General features: G+C 34.9%; 2 protein-coding genes across 2 annotated transcripts in view; one reads left to right on the forward strand and one right to left on the reverse strand.

The window, feature by feature from the left end:
- Window positions 1–11,936, reverse strand: part of LOC124362563 (conserved oligomeric Golgi complex subunit 3-like) — a 32,891-nt gene extending 20,955 nt beyond the window's left edge. Inside the window, exons 1-4 of the mRNA XM_046817181.1 lie at window positions 11,372–11,936; window positions 6,255–6,368; window positions 5,081–5,200; window positions 1,359–1,466 (exon numbers count right to left, since the gene is read on the reverse strand). Of these exons, the coding sequence (XP_046673137.1) occupies window positions 1,359–1,466; window positions 5,081–5,200; window positions 6,255–6,368; window positions 11,372–11,515 (486 nt within the window). The 5' untranslated portion in view covers window positions 11,516–11,936. The remainder of the gene's footprint in view (window positions 1–1,358; window positions 1,467–5,080; window positions 5,201–6,254; window positions 6,369–11,371) is intronic.
- Window positions 11,937–18,740: 6,804 nt separating this feature from the next.
- LOC124362564 (protein bunched, class 2/F/G isoform) lies at window positions 18,741–20,767 on the forward strand. Its single transcript, XM_046817182.1, has one exon. It carries the CDS (start codon window positions 18,966–18,968, stop codon window positions 20,757–20,759), a length of 1,794 nt encoding a protein of 597 aa, XP_046673138.1. The 5' UTR covers window positions 18,741–18,965; the 3' UTR covers window positions 20,760–20,767.
- The last annotated feature ends 578 nt before the right edge of the window (window positions 20,768–21,345 follow it).

Here is a 21,345-nt window from a genome sequence, read left to right on the forward strand (position 1 = left end):
TGTTTATAATAAATAAATAATAATAAATGATAATAATGTCTTTTATTTAGTTAGCATATTTCAAATATACATTATTGTTTTACAAATAAACTCTTACCAAATCAAGATATAGTTTTAAAATAAGAATAAAAAACAATTATATACACATAACAATACATGGATAAGTCTAGTCCTATCTAGAAAGCAGCATCACGGTTGAAAATGAACCTGATTGCAGGGTTCTGTAACCTCCATTTTCTACCCATGTAGTCAGCTGCTCCCATAGGTAGGATAACAGTAGCTGAATACTGACAAAACCTATAGCTGCAGCTTAGCTAATTCCAGTAGCAATGTTCAGAACCTGTGCAGGCCTCTCAGTCCACCAAGAGCACGCTGGGAGGCGACGTGAGATACGTGGTCAGTGAAAGTGAGATCAACATGAAGCAAAACACCGAGAGTCTTAACCCTGTCACACACGGTCAAACCCCCACCGTCGAGCATGACCTCCACCCCACCCCTACCAAGGAACTGCACCAGGTAGTGTGGGGCAATATGAAGGACTGAACATTTGTGTACGTTGAGCTTAAGACCATTGTTTACTGACCAGGTTGAGACAGTTTTAAAGTTTTTGTTCACCCGAGTAATAGCAGTTTTCTCAGGCTCATACGCCAAATACAGTTGCCAGGCATCTGCATATAAATGAGGAGTACAATATGTAACACAACTGGGAAAATCCGAAGTGTATAAATTGAACAATATTGGACAGAGACAACTGCCTTGAGGCACACCTCTTGTTTTAAAGAGAGGCTTAGAAGTCTCACTGCCAAGCCGTAATAACCCATCTTGGTTAACATTTCATGGTTAATCGAGTCAAATGCTTGAGAATAATCAAGCAAAACAAGGTGCTATCTCTCCCTTTATCCTTTGCTTCAAATAAGTTACTAAATAAATTGCCATACGCCAAATACAGTTGGCAGGCATCTGCATATAAATGAGGAGTACAATATGTAACACAACTGTGAAAATTCGAAGTGTATAAATTGAACAATATTGGACAGAGACAACTGACTTGAGGCACACCTCTTGTTTTAAAGAGAGGCTTAGAAGTCTCACTGCCAAGCCGTAATAACCCATCTTGGTTAACATTTCATGGTTAATCGAGTCAAATGCTTGAGAATAATCAAGCAGAACAAGGTGCTATCTCTCCCTTTATCCTTTGCTTAAAAGTTACTAAATAAATTGGTGAGGGGCATGCATGTAATATCCACTAACTAACTTAATATAATTTATTTCTTTATATTACACCTGTCACCTTACGAATGTATTAAGGCCCAATTGATGCAGATACAAGCAAGAAAGAAGTAGTTGAGATACACTACCTGATCTGCCAACAGCTGTTCACTAACTTGGTGAAGTGAGTTAGTTCTATTGGTAACTTGTCGATATTCCTTGTTCAACTCATTCAGATGGTTCAAAGACGATTCAACCTGCAAACATTATTTATAATTTAGAATTTAGCAGTCACTACACCACATATAATAATATGAAGTGAAGTATGTTCTAGAAAGTCGTTGATGTTTTCAATTGAATTACAATAAGATGGCTGTATCAAAATGGAATTTTCTCAATCTATATGGATTTTAGTAGCAGAATCCATCGTTAGAATGTGTGCTCTATTACTCCAGTTTGTTTATAACTAAGAAGAGTTCAGTTTCCACTGTTGTTTGTTTATGTTTGCTCAAGTAACATAAACATAACAAAAAATTACAAAGTTGTTGGTGAAATGTGTGATATATAACCTATATATTAGCATGTTGAACATATGAAATGATTGCAAATATGTTTAGATCAATTCAATTGTAATACGATCTACAATTCTACAATCAACAATTATTTTTCAAATGCATACACGATTAAAAGTGAACATGGATATAATTCTACAAAACGTTTTTACGTGATATCAAAAGTAAAAAACAAATACACAAAAAGAACTAGGCAGTACTTGGTTCCTACTTTATTAAATGTCTTGTCTACAGACATTAAAGAGATCTCTAGTTTTAGAGTTTTAAAATTAGAGGTGAGGAAATGGATGTTTAAATATATATTATTTGAAATAAAGTTACTGAATGTTATGTTATGGTCTAATTTAAAATAGTAATTTAAGAAAACATTTTGTTATTGTGTTGCATTGTGTATTTCGTTGTTTATTATATTTAGATATTTTAATTGTTATTACAAAAGTATGGGAAGAGGAAATTATACCGGAGGTATGGAGAGAAGCAGTGGTAATTCCTCTGCACAAAAAGGGGGATAAACAATTATGTTCTAATTATAGAGGAATATCTCTTTTGAACACCGTCTACAAGATACTTTCAAAAATATTACTATCATGATTAAGTCCTTATACTGAAGCAATAATTGATGAACAGCAATCAGGATTTATGAAAGGCAGGTCCACAATAGATCAAATTTTCCTACTTAAACAGGCAATCTCAAAATATTATGAGTTCAACAAAGGCTTCTATGGAATTTTTATAGACTTCAAGAAAGCTTATGACAGCATAGATAGGAATGCTCTATTCAAGAAGATGGAAAAAACATGGAATCCCGCAAAAACTGATAAGACTGTCAAAAATGTGTATAAGTGACTCAAAGGCCAAAATAAGAATAGATGGAGAAATGTCGGAAAACTTCCTTATCAACACTGGAGTAAGACAGGGAGATGGGATTTCTCCCACTCTCTTCAACCTGGCTGTGGAAGAGGCATTACAAAAAGTTAAAAGACTACAAAGAGGGGTTAAATTAGGAGTAGACCTGAACGTAATGGCATTTGCGGATGATGTAGTGATCTTGTCAGAAAGTTTGGATGACCTCTCCACACTAACAAAAAGTTTTATTAAAGAATGTCAAACAGTAGGCTTAGAGCTAAATGAAGATAAAACTAAAATTATTCATTTTGGAAGACATGCTGGAAATGTGAGAACAAACTTAAGCATTTACAACTACTCGATTGGCTGTGTAGAAAGTTTTAAATATTTGGGTGTAACAATAAACAGCAAAAACGTGGAGGATATAGAGATACAAAGCAAATTAGCTAATGCAAATAGGTGTCTTGGGGCGTGTACAAAACTCTTTACGTCAAGATTGTTGTCACAATGCTCCAAAATAAGAATTTATAAAACAATCATTCAACCAGTCCTAATGTATGGAAGTGAAACATGGACATTAACAAAGAAAAATGAGGGGCGGTTGATTGTTTTTGAGAATAAAGTTCTCCAAAAAATATTTGGACCAATATGTGATGAAGGGGTGTGGCGAATAAGAAAAAAATAGAGAATTACGCAGTGTATACCAAGATTGTTGTCACAATGCTCCAAAATAAGAATTTATAAAACAATCATTCAACCAGTCCTAATGTATGGAAGTGAAACATGGACATTAACGAAGAAAAATTAGGGGCGGTTGATTGTTTTTGAGAATAAAGTTCTCCAAAAAATATTTGGACCAATATGTGATGAAGGGGTGTGGCGAATAAGAAAAAATAGAGAATTACGCAGTGTATACCAAGATCCTGATATTGTGGCTTTGGTGAAGGCAAAGAGAATTAGCTGGTTAGGACATGTACATCGGAGACAGGAGGGCACAAGGTTAAAAGAGGTCTACCAGGCGGTACCGGCAGGAAGGCGCCCTTTGGGTAGGCCAAAGATAAGATGGTGCGATCAAGTGGTCGAAGATGTGACCCGGTGTGGAGGGTCTGTGGATCTGGCGGAAGACAGGGTGGCGTGGAAGAGGCTCATAGACGAGGCAAAGAATCGACTGAGATTTGTTACGCCCCGGCAGTAAGTAAGTAATTGTTATTATATTTTATTATTTTGTATTATGCTCTATTGTTATTATATTGTTATGTTGCCAAATATTTCATATCTCCTGATTTTTGTTGTTGTTGTAGTTCATATTTTTTTATCTAGGACAGTCTAGTGAGGATTTCACACATATTTTTGAGATTTTTATTTCTCATAACTTGCTGTTCTACTTTGTTATTGATATTATAGGATTTTGGATATAACATATTTTTAAGTTTGGTTTGTTCTGAAGAATGTGTAGTGAAATAGGATTTTTGGACAATGTCTTGAATGAACAGTAATATTGGACTGAACTGTATGAAATTGTAATTGAAATTGTTGTGCAAGTTTTATGTTATTTGAAACTGTGGACAAGCCTTATATGGTTTTAGCAGTTTCAAGCGAATTATTGCAAATTTGTAAATATCGGTTGAATAAAATTTACTACTATTTTATATGATGCTTGTTGCATAAATATGACTAAAACCACCTCAACTTACTCTCCTCTACTTCAATATTTTTATATTTCACCATCAATACCAGCTAATACTTAACACAGCCATAGGCCTTAAATAGATCATAAAACACCCCTACAGCATTCTATCACCATTCGTTCAAGACAGTAACTATATGACCTGGGAATTGTTGTAATTGTGTTTTTTTTTTTAATTATATTGAAACTCACACAAAATGTAAGTTTTCTTCAAATAATCTCTAAGTTTATCTGATAAAGATGATATTAAAGATACATGGTGGTAATGGATATTGTCACCCAGCAGATCCAAATAATATTAATTTTACAGTTGAAGCTGGTAAGTGGTAAGTTGAATTGTAGGAGCTCCACTCTACTATACTATTCAGGAGAGGGCTGAGGACTGTTTCCCCTTACAATATTACTTTCTTGCCCACAATATTTTCAAAAACAATTACTTTTATAAGTATAAAATTATTTTAATGTACCAGTGGTAAAATATTGCTGGTAAATTTTGTTTGGTAATCCTCTTAATTTTTTCAAGCTAACAAATATATCTGAAGGAATAAGGAAGTTACTGAGAATTGAATTTATACACCAGCACTCAGATACTCTAAATCTAGCTGTAATTTGAATAAATCTTTAAGTAGTCATTAATGAAATTGGGAATAAATAATAAATATAATCTAACAAAAGTTTATTTTTTTAATATTGTAAATGTAGGTAATTAACAAGTTTGTGAAAACAAGTTATTCAGGACACTTATTGGTAAAAGTAAATAGAATACCTGAGTTAGGAGCTGGGAGCATTCTTCTTTGCGTTCCGCAAGCTGTTTGCAATAGTTTGTATATACAAGATCTTCATCTTCTACCCACTCTTTTTCTAGACTAGAATACCATTGCAGAAACTAAAACATAAGATTTATTAAAGTTATTTAGTAAGTTAATTTATGTTATTTTACTTTTTAAAACAAAAAAAAAAACCCAAGGGTCACTCGTTGCGGCCAAGTGGGGCTGAAAAATCTTGCCCAATTTCCGGCACTCGTGCTCTTTATAGATGCTAATGATCAAGTATTTGTTTGTTTTTCCACTAGATCGCAGTTTTGTGCCCTCCTACATTCTTATTAGCAATCACTCCATTTCGATTTGTTATGTTTGCACACTAGAACCACAACTAATACTTTGTTTACATTTTGCCAAATCCTAAATTTTTATCACTTCAATGTTCTGCTTAAATTATATGTATTTTGTTCCAATGTTTCATTTTTATAGTTGTTGAATGGGTTTTTAGTTCTTCTGCTACCTCATGGAACAAGACAATTTGCATACTTCAGAAGTAGACAGATACTTGGACAGTGATATTGAAATATCGAAGACACTCAAAGACTGACACAAAAATATATTATAAAAAGTAAATGAATGGTCATTGTATTTAATATAATAATAACAATTGAATTTAATAAACAGTTTTATCTCATCTCCCAAACAACTAATTCAGGAGCTTAAATAGCATCCAAAAATGAATAAATTTCAATGAATTTTGATTATTGTTATTGTGCTTTATAATTAGGTAATCCAATAAAACTGGTTTTCCATGTAAAAAACATTGTGCTGTTTTGAATACAAAATTATTTAAACAATTAAAAAAGTAATAAAATATTGACTGTTTTTTATTTTTTTTGTTTTTTTTAATAACATTTTTGTAATATACTAAAAAATGTTTTAAAAAATTATGTGGAGAGAGCTTCAAACACTATGTTGGTTGTAGAGCAACCAAATAGACTAAAATGTCTTGAAAAATGTACTAATTTATCTGTATCCAATCTCATTCTATTAATATTTTAGTACACACATGCATTTTTTCCAAAATCAATTTAATCATACAGTTCTAGAGAGACTAGGTTAATTGCTTCCTCAATGGGTTAAAGTCAACAAAATTATTAGAAAGTTGAATAACTGCACCTGGCTTGTAGATTCAATACATGCCACACTGTCGCCTAATATGTTGAAGTTCAAAGCATCTTTATCACTATCTTCCTTCTTTAATTCATTGGTTATTGGTTGCCTGAAGTCATCCTGAAAAATAAGTATGTTAATAATTTATTGGAAACAGAAAAATTTTGTTTGTTAAAAAAATGGTCTTGTTAAATAAATTAAGTCTAAGATGGCATTATAAAAGGTTTTAATTTATTTGAAAGGTCCTATGGATATTTTTATTTCGATCTTGCTACACAAATGAAAACTGAACATTGTAATAGGAAATACATTTACATATGTGAATGTAAAATAATATTACAGAAACATTACACATAAATGTTTATATTTATAGAGTTCTTAATTTTATTCAGAACAACTTCTTCTACTAAATAGTGAGTGAGAAATCTGCCTATTTATTTGTACTAAACCTGGTCACAGAGGCTGTCATTCCATATCACTTAGAAATGTTCTGATCTTCTTACCTAGCCACATCAGATTTAAATGAAATTTTGCAGGGATTGCCTTCATATAAATTCAAGAAAATAATGAATTTCATTACTTTGTATCAACCAGTTGCAAAATAGAGCAGCTTTAAACTTGTAAAATGTCTAAAACTCATTAAGTACAGAGCTGTGAGTGGTATAATTTTAAGTTTTCTAAAAGTATGTAGGTATGTAATATATATATATGCAAATATATATCCCTCGTGGATACTTGTAACAAAAAATGGTAACCACAAAATATCAATCATATTTGAGTTGTCAGATTTGTTTTTTTCTTCACTGAACAAACTATTATACAAATCTGAAACGTAGTTACATACATAGTCATTATGCGCCTTTTTTAACATTTTTGATCGGGGGCCAAGAGGTAAATACATTATAACTAACTGATTTCGTTCAAGATTTATATGTGGGCTTATAACACTTGCACATCCTTTAAAGGATGATATTGATTTCACTACTGAACTGAAAGTCCTATGTTGGATTCTATCAACACGATAGTATATCGGGATTTCCGATAGTGTATAGGACAACACGATGGCTTTTCATTTAAAAAATTATTTTAGTAGACAGGGACAACTATTTTTTTTTATTACATACTGTGTAAGATACACTTTTTTATCAGTTATCCAAACTGAGAAAGGTGAGATGGCGATTAGTGTAAAGTTAATAATTTCAGCCATTTTCACAAAATACATGAACTTAAACTTTAAGTAAGAAGTAAAGTTAACATAAAGTAACATTATGAGTTTCTGTTATACTCACAATTTCTGGATTATGCAAGTAGCTATGTTTGCATAACCTTGGGTAAATTTTATTTTGAGAATCATGTATTGAAACTATCATCGAACTGTGTCATTTCTAGAATATTAGTTACTTGTACAGTGCTAGCACAAGTCCTGTACACCCTCGTGCATTTTACAGGGTTTTCCAATCTTCCTAAAGTAAGTTGAGGGATGAACTAATAACAGTTTTTGGGTTTTTTTTTTTAAATAAATTAGGTACTTATGCACTATACGGACCCCACCTATTTTTGTACACATTGGGCACAGTTAGGAGGGGAGAAATTGTGTAGCATGAATATGAATATATTTACAACAATGAACAGAGAGAAAAATGGTTACTGTGTATTGGTGTCATCCCAGAAGGCCACAGTGTCCGCTAGCAACGCATCAAACCTATTGCCTCTGGTCTCCGCTACTGCCGACCGCCACATGTACTCCGCCAGGAAGGTATCCAGATGATACTTACCAGATGAGTTCCCCCTTTGGACTTTATTGCGCCACTTCGCACTACCCCACATTCTTTCTACACACTACGTGTTGGCCCCAGTTTCGGGATCTACGAAGTTGCAGCTGTTGTACCGATTGTATTAAATAGTAATTTTGGGGTAACTGGATTACCGGTGGAAGGAGTAGGCCCAGAAGAATGATAAGGACTGGACAGTACAAAATAGCCTTCTGTCAGCGAGGCGCGCATCGCAGATGGGAGAGTTTGATAACGAAATTGAGAGGTGGGGTGAGGTAGACGTGCCTCTTGATCTGTAGTAGTGGTAACGATTAAAGCCTTTGAAAGTGTTTAGAGTTGTTTCTTGCTAATCGTCATCGAACCTGCAGGTAAGTGAACTTTTAACTGGAGTCCAATCAATATTCATTCTTAGTTATTTTGAATAATCTTGGGGAAAGAAATATTGTAAAAATTAAATTTAATGGGATTTTGGAACTTGTCCTTTTGATCTGTGCAATATAAAACTTGTTGGTGCAGTGAGCACATGTATATAAAATTTTATGTAAAAAAAATACTAAAAGAGTTTTGTGGTTGTTACAGATGCTTTCAGCAATTTAATTCTCTAACACTGAAAAGAAATCATTTTAATTCTCTAACACAGAAGAATTTTTATAATACAAATATTGTTGATATTTAAAGTAAAGTAAGAAATTAGTAACAGAATAAAATTGAATTTTGAAGATAAATTAAAGTGAAGAATTACCAGATCAGATCAGAGTGTGAAAGTTTTGAATTTTGAAAATTGAATAAAAGACAAGCTGTGAGAACTTTGTACATTTTTTGAGTGACGAATATATTACAAGTTTGAACTTAAAAGTAATCAAGAAGTTTTTATTTTAACTTTAAATCCAGTGATTATTTTCAAGAAGAAGTTTTATTTTAGTTTTAAGTTTATTAATTTCAGAAGATTTTTGTTTTCTTTTTGAACCTTTACAAAACTTAAATTTCAAAGCTAACCCCTCATGTGCCAGTAAAACGGTACACTGTGGTTGATCGAAATATGTTCAAATCCAGCACTTTCCAGTTCACTGGTTTTGTATCCTTTCCAGCAGTCAGACATAATCGTATTACCTTGTTAAATATGCTCCAGAATATCAGCCATAAGTGTAGCTGCACAACGGTTCGGTACCTTAACCAAAAATCTAGCATTAGTTTCCCTCAGAGTCCGCCAAACACCCATTGTTCAGGCAGAACATGACCAACATTCTTCTTATGTCTGGTAAACAAGCTCTCGTCTGTTTCAACTATTTTATTGGTACCACCAATTTTCCGAACAATCTTTTTTATAACATACAGTATTCAACACATACCTCCCTCATGTAATTGTTCCAGTCCACTGTTGTGTGAATAGACATTCCCAACTGTCGGCCACACCACTTAACTGAATTTAGTTCCTCACACCAACAAGACATAAAACGCAATGTTGTTACAAAAGGTAACCTACTGTGTTCAAACCACGTACCGACACGAAACCCCACTTTCTTCTCGCACAGTTTGACACTGCATTTCCAAAAAAGGTATTGTTCACCTAAATACTTTATAGCATAATTTCGTTACAGGCAGCAGACCTCGCGATTGGAAAAAGAACCACAGCTCCTTCTTCTGTAGACGGCAGCTCCCAAATCAGTATTGCGACAACAACGGCAATGTACTGTCACTGCGCGGTATGTGCTAGTGGCTTATCAGGCGTCTGTCAGGCAGTGACAGGCACCCGCTCTGCGTGTCCACTACCTAGTCTCCTGACCTAGGCTAGGTTGGGTTAGGTTATGTTAATCTATTTAAAAAAAACCGACTTTATTCAACTTTGTGAGGTACCAGTAAGATTAAACGCCGGGGCGGCAAATCACGAATTTGACGTTACCAACGTATTCTGCTCACCCTCCTGAACAAAAAATATATATAGTACTAGGGGGTGCAAATGACAAATAACATGATTTTTAGGGGGTATATTGATAAGTGGTAAAGTTTCTAATGTTTTAATGTTCAGTTTGTGTGCTGTGTCTGGATAATCTGTTTACTTGAATATTATCTGCGGCCGGGACTGATAGCAGCCTGATAGCATACCTGTTATCTGAGTTGTCCGGGGCATAGGTCAGTTCTACACAAGATATCGTGTTCAGTAGGTCGGATTGAGTGAGTTACAATGATGAATCAACCATCCACTAGTTCAACCAACCCTAGTGAATTGTGTGTGTCGGAGTGTTTCGTAGGGCACGTAAAGAGCTTACGTTTTAACCGAAACGAAATTATCTCTTTTTTAATAGAACAGGGCATTTTTAAAAATGAGTGTATTTGTTCGTCGTGCGGTCGAGTGGTGTTTTTTAAACCGGGAGACTGTGTCGTTTCGTTGTGATAGACCACTTTTTTGTTGCTGCTGTTTAGCTATATCCGCCAACACACTAATGGTAAGTGTTCTCTGTTAATATCCATCTATATATTTGAGTTTTTTCATGATTTATTTAGTTTTTAAACTTTACATAATTGCCTTTGCATTACATTTCAATTTATATTTTTGATCAGCCCCTCTAGAATTTTATATTTTACTGATAGGTACTATCTCGAGGGATGTTTTTCTTTTATTGACATCAGCGCGGGGCAGCACCGAAGGTGCTGCCGAAGCCCGCGCTGATGGCCGGAGGCACTCGTAATTAATTTTTTTCTCGAAATTAAGAAAAACATTATTAATTTTGATAAAAATTCTGCTCATTTCTGTAATTTCTCATTTACGTTTGCAAAGATGGCGGCGCAACCGATGACGTCATCACGAGGTTCAATCATTGGCCACAAAAGGTCACGTGACGCTAGACGTGGATGTAGAACATGGAGATATTACTGGAAAGTTATTTAATTTTTTATTTTCTAGAACTTCGTTATTTCTCATTTCCACCCCATCAAACCTTATACTTTTTTTTATATAGGACGATTCCAATAAGTTAAGAACGCAAAACTCGTATTTTTCCGCCCCGGCGGTTAATATGATAATTACCCTTTGTGAAAATTACATGTCATTATAAAGATTGAATCTTGTTTTCTGCTTTCCAAAAGGAAGCAAAGTTGGTGAGAAGATCATTCTGTCCCTGTCTACTACTTATTATTAAGTAGGTTAAGATATTTAATATGTTGGTTGTTACTGTTCAAATAGGCTATTTACTAACTGAGCCTCTTACTTTCCACTTTTTTTGTGCCTCAATTTCACTACATGGATGAATTATTTATATGGTGACTAATATAATCTAGGCTATTATTGAGAAGACAGCCTTATATTATTTAGTCTATTGAATTTTAAACCTAATCAATCTGATAGGGTCTTACCTCTTCCAACAAAAGCCTTGATACTTCATCAGAAAGATCTAGGATAACATTTCGTTGAAAATTACTTAAGGGAGCTAAAGAATCATTTGTAGACTCCCAGTTGTGAATTTTTGCATATACATCTTTCGATATAGAATCAGACATAATGAACTTCAGGTTAGGATAACATAACTGACTTTACTTAACCTAATACAAACTGTTAAAATTTACAGGTAATACATTGATGACTGTCAACTGCTGATGTTATATTGTCAGAGGATTTTATTCAAATAAACAAACAATAAGTATCAATAGAAAAACTACTGTTAAGTTTAATAGTTTGCCTAGTATACAGAATACTTTAGATTTTAACTAAACTGCTATCATTGTGCCACATTAACTGACAACGTAACGTAAATAGTCTATAAATCTATGTTTACAATAATGACTGAGTAACTGGGTGGAAAATAAGAACGCTGTGGCTATATAGCCGGCTACCGTCTGTAGATTAGACAGACGGGCGATGAGTGGTGACGTCAACCGTGACGTAACGAAAGGGCAGCCATAACTGTCACCTTTACACCACTGCCTTAGAAATATAAAAACACAATTTGTAGACTATTTTATTAATTGCATATTATGCATTGCTAATGTATTGAACGGTAATGTAATAAAAGTGTACGCTTAAATAAATTAAAAAAGAAGAAATATACAACTAAAAATTAACTATGTACCAGAATCTACACTTCGTAGTTTATTTAGATATAGTTTTGTTTCTCGCAATACTGGAATGTTTCAATTAATAGTCACTAAGAGAAATCATAATTAATTAATTATAAATAATTTATGTCATATTAATATGTATGTCATTTAATGGCATAAAAAAACTGGAACATTTGTTTTATTTACTAATAACACTCAAATGGTTATGATTTCATTGTATATTGTATGTAAGTGGTAAGAGGGAAATTAGTCTCTCGTCTTGAGATATTTGAAAATCGATTCTTCCATTTACCGATTAAAAATAGTGTTATTATTAATCACTTATGTATTATCGGACTTAAGCAGGACTGTAAGTTCTTACAGAAGGGAAATATCCCAATAGGTACAGTTTAAAGTATATAGCATACCTCGAATCACTTATTCATAATTGAATATGGTTTTCTTTATTATTGATAAAAGTTTTAAACTGGTCAAAAGAACTATACTTTCTACAACCCGCCATTTTAATAACAATGCACAGCTCTAGAGCTACTTCAAAACCTTTGGCGTCACAGTCTGTGACGTCATAGTCGTTCCCGTTCTTTGAAACCAAGACCGGTGACCGGGCATATAGCCACTCCGAAATAAGAAATGCTGTTTAATTTTTTTTAATTTACTACTTTGACACAGGGACTGAGAAAAACACTTCTACCAACGATTTACCATTTGCACTTGAAATGATTGCTTCCAAATTCACGAAGTTACAACATTCAATAATGTTGCTACACATATATACGTACGTATTTTAGTTGACCACAAATGACGTGAAAGTGTTCAGCAAGAGTTAATTATAATTAATTATGTAGTATCCTCAAATAGTGCTAGATTTGACACTTTTTCTAAGTTCTTACCTGTTACAGTTATCAATGTAATGTTTTTTTTAAGTATGTCTTATTCATCTCATTGTTACTTGTTATATGTTTATTTTTACCATTAAATGGATTTTAGAATACACGTTAATTGTTATTTTATCCATACAATTTATCTATGTTACTTCCTCATTATCTGTTTTAGGATTGCATCTGAAATTTTGTTCTTTAACTAACACTGAACAAATTCATGTTATATCAAATAATATGTCTAAAGAGTATTTGAAATTTTAGTGACACTTACAACACCATGCACTCCTAATGTACCTAACATATTACTCTTTACTTCATTTTACATTCCGACGGCAATCTTCATCTTTACAGTTTAAAGCAATTAGAAAATAAATATAGAAAATATATTATGATAGGGTATAACATACACAATAATACTAACTATTAATTAATAATGCAGATGAAAATTTTAAGAGCAGATAATTGATTTGAATATATGGTAATGAAAAGAACAAACAATAAAAACAATGAATACGAATAAATAATAATAGATAGACCAGAGTACGATAACAAAATAACAGAATTTATAAACAAATTGAAGCCACAAATTAATTTCCCTCAACTTGAATATCTTGTTGATTCTTGTCTTGAGGACCGATTCACTGTTGTAGAAAAAAATCAACAACACTGTTTCCAAATCTTTGAAGTCGGACCATTGTACTGTTTGCCATATAGTAAGTGCGGTGGTGTTGTCTGTCAAACAGGTCCCTGGATTTGGGTGGATGATGGAGTCTTGTATTTGACCACATGTAATAAGTCAGGACAGTCAACATTGTCATCAAAAATCTTTTGTAGTTACACAAAATTAGTAAAAAAGGCGGTTCACATGAGGGTGGAGCCCAAAACCATCCTGTCTCGAGACAGGTCTTCAATGGGAACTTGCTAGTAGGGAAGCTCCTTCCTGACTTCAACCACGCAGGTAAATCTTCTTTGAATAGCCTCCACTTCCTCAATGAGGAATTTGTGATGAGGATTCCACACTGGTGAACCATATTGAAGTATTTTGGCACAATACGGCACAGTACAAAGTCTTTAAGGCAGCTGTGTCACTTAAGTGTCTTGAGAAGCGGAGAACGAATCCAACCATTCTGTCTGCTCTACCGCAGATCTTCAGTACATGGGATTCAGGGATTAATGAGGGTGTCAGTATGACGCCAAGATCCTTTACCTCCTGAATATGAGCTATGGGTTCACCACGTTCCGAATATTCAAAGATTACTGGAGAGTGACAAGGATTAAAGATTATCACTTAGCACTTCTTAGTATCTTCTTAGTATTCAGGTTTATTCTATTCATTCGCCTCACACTAGCGAATAAGTTTATATAGATCATCCAGGATCCGTAGTCAATCCTTGTATAGATATTATAGAAAAAAATCTTCACATCGTCAGCGAATAAGAGCGAATCCCCCTGAAGTGCCTCGGGAAGGTCATTTATGAAAGGTGAGAGAAGATATGGCTCAAGCAATGATCCATGAGGAACTGCCGAGCAAGAAACAAATTCAGAGGAAGTAGCTGACGCAGATCTGACAAATAGTCGTCGATCTGAGAGGTAATTCGCCAACCACTTTAATTCAATGTTTCCAAAACCTTTGAAAAGCATTTTTTTTTTTAGAAGAATGGTGTGATTCACCGTGTCGAATCCCTTAGAGAAATCTAAATATACTGCATCCAACTGATGTTTAGAGGCAAAAGATTCTTGATTGAAAAAGTATTAAGTTTCATACAGTAGACCTTCCGCCAGTGAAACCATGCTGCTGAGAACAGATTATGCAAGCCAGTTCGATCTTGATGTGGTCAATGGCGAGGTCTTCGAAAACTTTGGACATAGCTGACAGAATTGATATAACTCTGTAATTAGTAACATCAATCAATCAATCATATTTTTATTCCTTTCAAACAATGTTACATTGTATTTGCAAACGTCAATAAATAAAGCTAAAAATCCTGCAATTTGCTATTCTAAGATTCATTCACTGCTCGCATACATACAATAAATTACATTCTCCCTCTCATTCATACATGGCTTCAGTATCGATACTGTTACGAAAATTTAGTGGTCCCAGCGGCGTAACATGAACTCATCTACAGAGTAAAACACTTCAGACACTAAAAGGTCCTTTAATCGAGCATTATACAGGGTTGGGTTGTTGACATTTTTATGCTCTCAGGGAGATTATTAATTAATCTGACACCAGCTTGTGAAGGAAGTTGTTCAGATGCCAGTGTTCTATGATGTTGCATCCTGTAGCTGTCCCCACCTCTAGTATCATACCTGTGGACGCCCCTGCCACGCACTAACTCACATCGGAATCGGCAATACAGAGCTACATCCAAGATATAGAGGCAGGGTAAAGTCAGAAAACCATGCTCCCTGAAAGCATCACGGCACGACTCTCTATGATTCAATTTGCACATGATTCTGATGACTTTTTTCTGAAGCCTGAAAACTCTATTGAATCTGATCCTGGCACATCCACCCCAAAGGCGTATGCCGTAGGTCAAATGAGGATATAAAAGGGCAAAATAGGCCATCTTTAGAACGTCAAAAGAGCAAACCTGTGCCAAATTCCTCAGGGCGAAAACGCCTGAAGCAACCCTTGCACGTACATGCTCAACATGATCGGTCCAAGTTAATCCTCTATCGAGATATATTCCTAGAAATCGAGTGGATTCCACTTCCTCTAAAAGGGTGTCCTCTACCATGACAATGGGTCGAATTTCGTTAACTTGTTGACGGAGAAAAAACTTATACAATTCGTTTTTGTATTATTTGTTTTAAGATTTAAGTCCGAGAAATACTGAATACAAGAATTCAGTTCAACAAAAGTTTCTATTTCCAGAGCGGTATTTGATTTTGCTCTGACGCAGATAGTCGTATCATCCGCATATTGGACTATCCTTCCATTCTGAATTGATAGTCCAAGATCGTTCACATGAACTAAGAACAGTACAGGTCCAAGGATAGATCCCTGGGGGACCCCCTGATTCAATGGAAATCTCTGTGACTGAACATTGGAAATTTCTATAAACTGATATCTGTCACTGAGATACGATTCCAACCACTTCAGTGGCTTCATCATCAATATGTCTTGTTTTGTGAATGGGAACAACGTATGCCGACTTAAAAGCATCTAGAAAAACACCAGTGGCCAGTGATATGTTAAACAGATCACAAATTGGACCATCTAATAAACTCTTATAATACTTTAAGGCATAGGTAGTGTTTCTTCGAGACCCGAACCCTTGGTTTTGTCAATCTTCGTAAGCTTATCCAATACTTTCGGACTACATCTTAAAAAGAAGAGTTTCCAAGGTGATCGCCGCTAGAAGGAGTGAAAAATTATATTGTTCTAACAACAACTAAGAAGAAAAAGCTCCTAATCACTTCACACATCATATTAGGTTTATTTGACACAGTGCAATTGTAAGGGTGCAATTTGACACGCGTGAACCCTCACGCGTGTCAAATTGCACTTACAATTACAATTATTACAATTACAATTGCAATTACAAATCTATAAAATATTTCTAATTGCATTTACGTGATTCCAGAAGATACGGAGGTTCACTGATGCACCTTGCTCTACTTTCTTCAAGTGTCGACAGTAGTCTTCCCTCACAGAAATCTTGCAAGATGCTCTTGCATTATAAAAACAACTCGCAGGTTATTACTGGCTGTAGGTCATTCCTTGTATTGTTTGTGTAATTTTATTATAGCTTTCACCAGAATTTTGAGCTGCTAGAGAACCATTTGGGGAAAGATGAAATACCAACTCACCTCATTGATGAATTTAGCTTAACCGCAGCAGCAATCGTATATATAAAATTTTCAGTTGCTTCATAGAGGTTGGAATTACTCAGAAGCAACATTCTCTGGATCGCCAGATCGATGCTGTATGCAGTAGAGAAAACCAACTCTTGTGTTACGTGGAGTGTGGTGTTAGTGGTCGTTTATCTGTCCAATCCATAATCTTCCTCTTCAAGACGATTGAATGCCCAATTATGGAGTATACTGCAGTGGTTTAGAGGCCATACTATATTCATCATATTACCAGGCTGGAAGGAATTCAGAGAAGATTTGTGAGGCTTGCTAGAACGAAGATGGGGTTTCTGTACCTGGATGTCCTTGTCAGCGATGTAATTAAGTTACTTGATATCAGTCCTTTATATTAACGGTTTGATCTGGCTGACTTGCTCTTTCTCCATCGACTTGTCAACGGATTGATAGACTGTCCATCTATACTAGCAAAAATTGACTTCAAGATTCCAGGGCCCATCAGATCTATTAAACTATTTGCTCATAACCATCACAGGAAAAAAATACCTGAAGGCTGGACCTATTGCTAGATTAATTATGTAAGCTTGGTAGTTGTGTTCCAGGTGAAACGGACTTCTTCCAGGATAAATGGCAAATATTTAAGGTGAAGGTCATGGCTTGCCTTCCTATATAACAGTTACGTCTGTTACCCATACTATGCCCTCTATGTTTCATGGCTTTTGGCCTAGTTATCTCTGGCCATTTAAATTAGCTGTCTCTATATTATTGATTGAATATTACTGTAATTATATATTTACTCGTTAGTTTTAAATGTCAAATTATTATTTTTGTTTTAATTGTTATGTTCGTTGTTTCTAGTCATTCACAATAAAATATAAACTCCTAAATTATATACTCATTTGTTTGGAACATCTATAGTATTTTGTACGTTATTACTATATTTTTAATCTGATAAGTGAGTTAAAGCGTTCTCTATAAAGTCAAGCGTCAAAGTTGAATACATGTGAGTAGCTAGTTGAGAAGTAAAAAAAACGTTAATAACATCACTCATCACCTTTTTATATAATTTTAAATGTACATATACTTTAAATTTAGTCATGAAATTACAAATTAAATTACAAAAGATTGATTTGGTGCCTTAACGGAATTGGGAGAAAGTAACATTCACATATACTTCAAGTTTTGTCTTTCTGAATTTTAAAGAGTTCTTTGTCAGACTAGTACTCTTGGTTGGAGTAAACTGTATTTTCTTGAAGCTAATTCCTTATTGGATTCTAGAATATCTTATTTTCAACTGCTTTGTGGTTAAGGAAGTTCATTGTACATTCAGGCCCTAATTACACGGTATAATGGAAGATGATATGTTTTATAAAGGCTTTGTGAAATGATGTTTTGAATAATTCAAACTGTTTTACTGAGACGAAACTCATACTTTCATAACTTAATATTGGAATTAACCAACAACAAATCCAATTTTAAATTATTCCAATGGATTATTTGGCAAACCTAAAATACATATATCTTTTAGTTTTCATCGGAAATGTATTTCCAAACCAGAGTGGTAGTTGGTAAGTTAAATGTTTATCCTAATATTTTTATTATAACATAAAGATGACTCAGTAAGCTATTTACCATTTAAAAATCATAATAAATATAATTTTAACTATATACTTCCAAAAGAACCGCGAATATGTTAAACAATTAATGTTCTAAATCATCCTTCAGCTTTTTATGAGGCTCTCTTCCTTCATAGCTTGATCCAATTTCATAATAAAAATGGCAACTTTCTAATATAAAGTATTACGTACATAACTCTTTGTTGAACACTTAAGTAGGAGATAAAGATCTATGCACTTGTATAAGTTGACATTTTTTATATAGTAGTACCAATTAACGAGCGAGATCTTGTTTAGTGGTTTTGGAATACCATTTAACTTTTATGTTGGTTAACCTGCTAAGACGGACAACTTCAGCAAGTTTTCTCATCTTTGACCTATGGAAGAGAACTTCTGTGGTGGTAGTGTTTGTGTTGTGTTAGTTTAAGGTGAATTTTTCGTTTATTAATGTGTGGATTCTCAAGTGTACAATGTGCCGAATTCTTTCATTGATAACGTGCTATCTAGATACTAAAATGGTATGCATTGGGCTTCCAGTTAAGTCTCTAAGGCCGTACATTTTAAGACTTTTTTAACATGGCTGACAGTTCTAGCCATAAAGCACAGAAAGTAGGGGAGAAACATAAATATTCGAATATGATTAATCGTACTACAAGCGAATCGATAAGATTAAGTGACTCTGATAAGATACTTAATCATCCTACTACGTTGTCAGCTACTTCTACAAATCCCAGAAAGAAAACATCTTTTCAAATAACCAGTGTGACAGTAGGTTCACACACTAGTAATGATGGGGGTGATGATTCAGCAGATGATCTGGACGAGTCTCATGCTGAGGACATTTCTGATGTGATTGACACATCACGTGCTACTGATATAGAAAATGAAACTCCCAGCTATTCTGAAGATACTTTTTCCAAAGATGATGTATTTTATAATTCTTCAACATCATTAGGAACTGCACCTGTTATTCCGACTAGTTCGCAGTATGGGTTAGCGATTGTGTCTACTCCAGAGGGTTGTAGTAATATTATTAATGCCAATGTTCCTGGTGGAACTAGTGGTGCTGGTAATGACATTCATGTGAATGTCACTGATAATGTAATTAACCTAGGTATTGTCAGTGGTAAACATTTAGAAGGAGACATGAGGGATCTGCATAGCCATACGGGTAGAAACGAAAGGTTCAAGGTTGTCAAGATTGAAAGTACTGAGCCTTTTAAACGAGGTAGATGGATGTGCATGGATTATTTAGACCATACAATGGGACAACAACAACATCAACTTCAGACTCAAGGTAGTGTTACCAGTAGTAATGTTGGTAGAATAGCTGAGTCCAATGATGTGCCAAATATTAATCAGTGCACAGGTACAGATAGTGGAATTTCAATGTCTGATCATCCAAATACTATTTCTACCCTAGATGAACACTCTCAGTTTGATCATAGCTGCGGTATAGCTACGGTAAATAGTATAGTTCAAGATCAACAGAATCTCATCACGCATTCTTTAGCTTCAGTGACTGGTCAAAATTCTGTCTCACCTGGACAAACAATGCAGTTTAGCACACAAGGAGGAAATATTATTCAGCCTGTTATCAATGCATCGCAGCCACAAGTTATACAACAACCAGGGCAAAGTCTAACTGCTGTATCAAGCCAACATCCTCTTCTTGCTTCAAACCAACATCAAAGCCTTCAACCACAACAAATCCAACAAGTTTTATCATCCACAAACATTCATGGTCAACAAGCTTCTCTAAGCAATCAACAGATTCAAGCACCAATTCAACAAATGCAGCATCAAGGAGTTCCTTTACAGCATGTTCAACATTCAATTCATCAACCTCAGGCAGCTCCTAACATAGTGCCACAACAACAGTACCAACAACCTCCTCAAATTCAGCAGATCCAACATCAGCAAACTACTCTACAGCCAGTCCCACAAAATACTCAACCAATTCTTCAGCAACAACCGACGATGACACAACACATGCAGCAACAACCTGTTCAACATCAGCATAACATTCAAATGTCAGTCCAACAACAAATGACTCAGGGTCAAATGCCAGTTCAAGTTCCCCAAACAGTTATTCAAAATCAAAATAATATGCAACAGATCCCTCAGCAACCATCGCAGATGCCAGTACATTCTCAAATACAACAAATGCAACAAGGTCCCGCACAACATATACAGCATGTTCCTGTGCAGCAAATGCCAATTAGTGGTGTTGCAACAGCTCAAGGAATTCCAACTCAAACTGGTCAACAACAATCTTATCATCTACCAACATCACAATCTATGATTCAACCAGGACTTCAAAGCCAACCAACCCTTATGCCGGTCCAACAACCACAATATTTTTCCTAACTCTCAAATTCAAGGAACTAATATGAGTATTTCAAACCAACCTCTACAAAATACTGTATTACAATCCCAAGCACAACCTAACCCTAATATAGCATTGCAGCAGAGTTATTCTGTCGGCTCCATCAATCAGCAACCTCAACAAATTCCAGTGGGTCATTCTATGCCTCCTACGAGTATGCCACATATAACTCAGCCACAGATTCCTGCTACGGGTGTTCCAGTTATGATGTCACAACCAGCTCCCCTACCATGTGTTAACAATCTTTCAATACCTGCTTCACAAAATACAGTTATCAGTCCTCAAGCAACTTCTCAAGGACCCACATTAGTTCAACAACAATACATCTCTCAACCAGTGGTTTCCTCTGTAGCTCCAACTCAAGCTAGTGCTGGACCTCAGACTTATGCGTCAAGTGCTGTAAATGCAGTGCCTTCTGTCATAGAAAACGTTCAAGTATATCCGGTTGAACCATCAGCTGAACAGATCGTAATGTCTTCTAATCAGCAAGTTGAATCTCTGGGTGATGCTCCAGGAGTAGAGGATTCCCAGATTGAAGATGCAGAAAGGTGAGTGATAACCTATTAT

The sequence above is a fragment of the Homalodisca vitripennis genome, chromosome 5 (assembly GCF_021130785.1).
Source record: "Homalodisca vitripennis isolate AUS2020 chromosome 5, UT_GWSS_2.1, whole genome shotgun sequence".
NCBI lineage: Eukaryota > Metazoa > Arthropoda > Insecta > Hemiptera > Cicadellidae > Homalodisca > Homalodisca vitripennis.

What these genes read in the sequence shown, in the direction of transcription:
- LOC124362564 (XM_046817182.1), top strand. Translation starts at nt 18,966, where the DNA reads ATGGCTGACAGTTCTAGCCATAAAGCACAGAAAGTAGGGGAGAAACAT.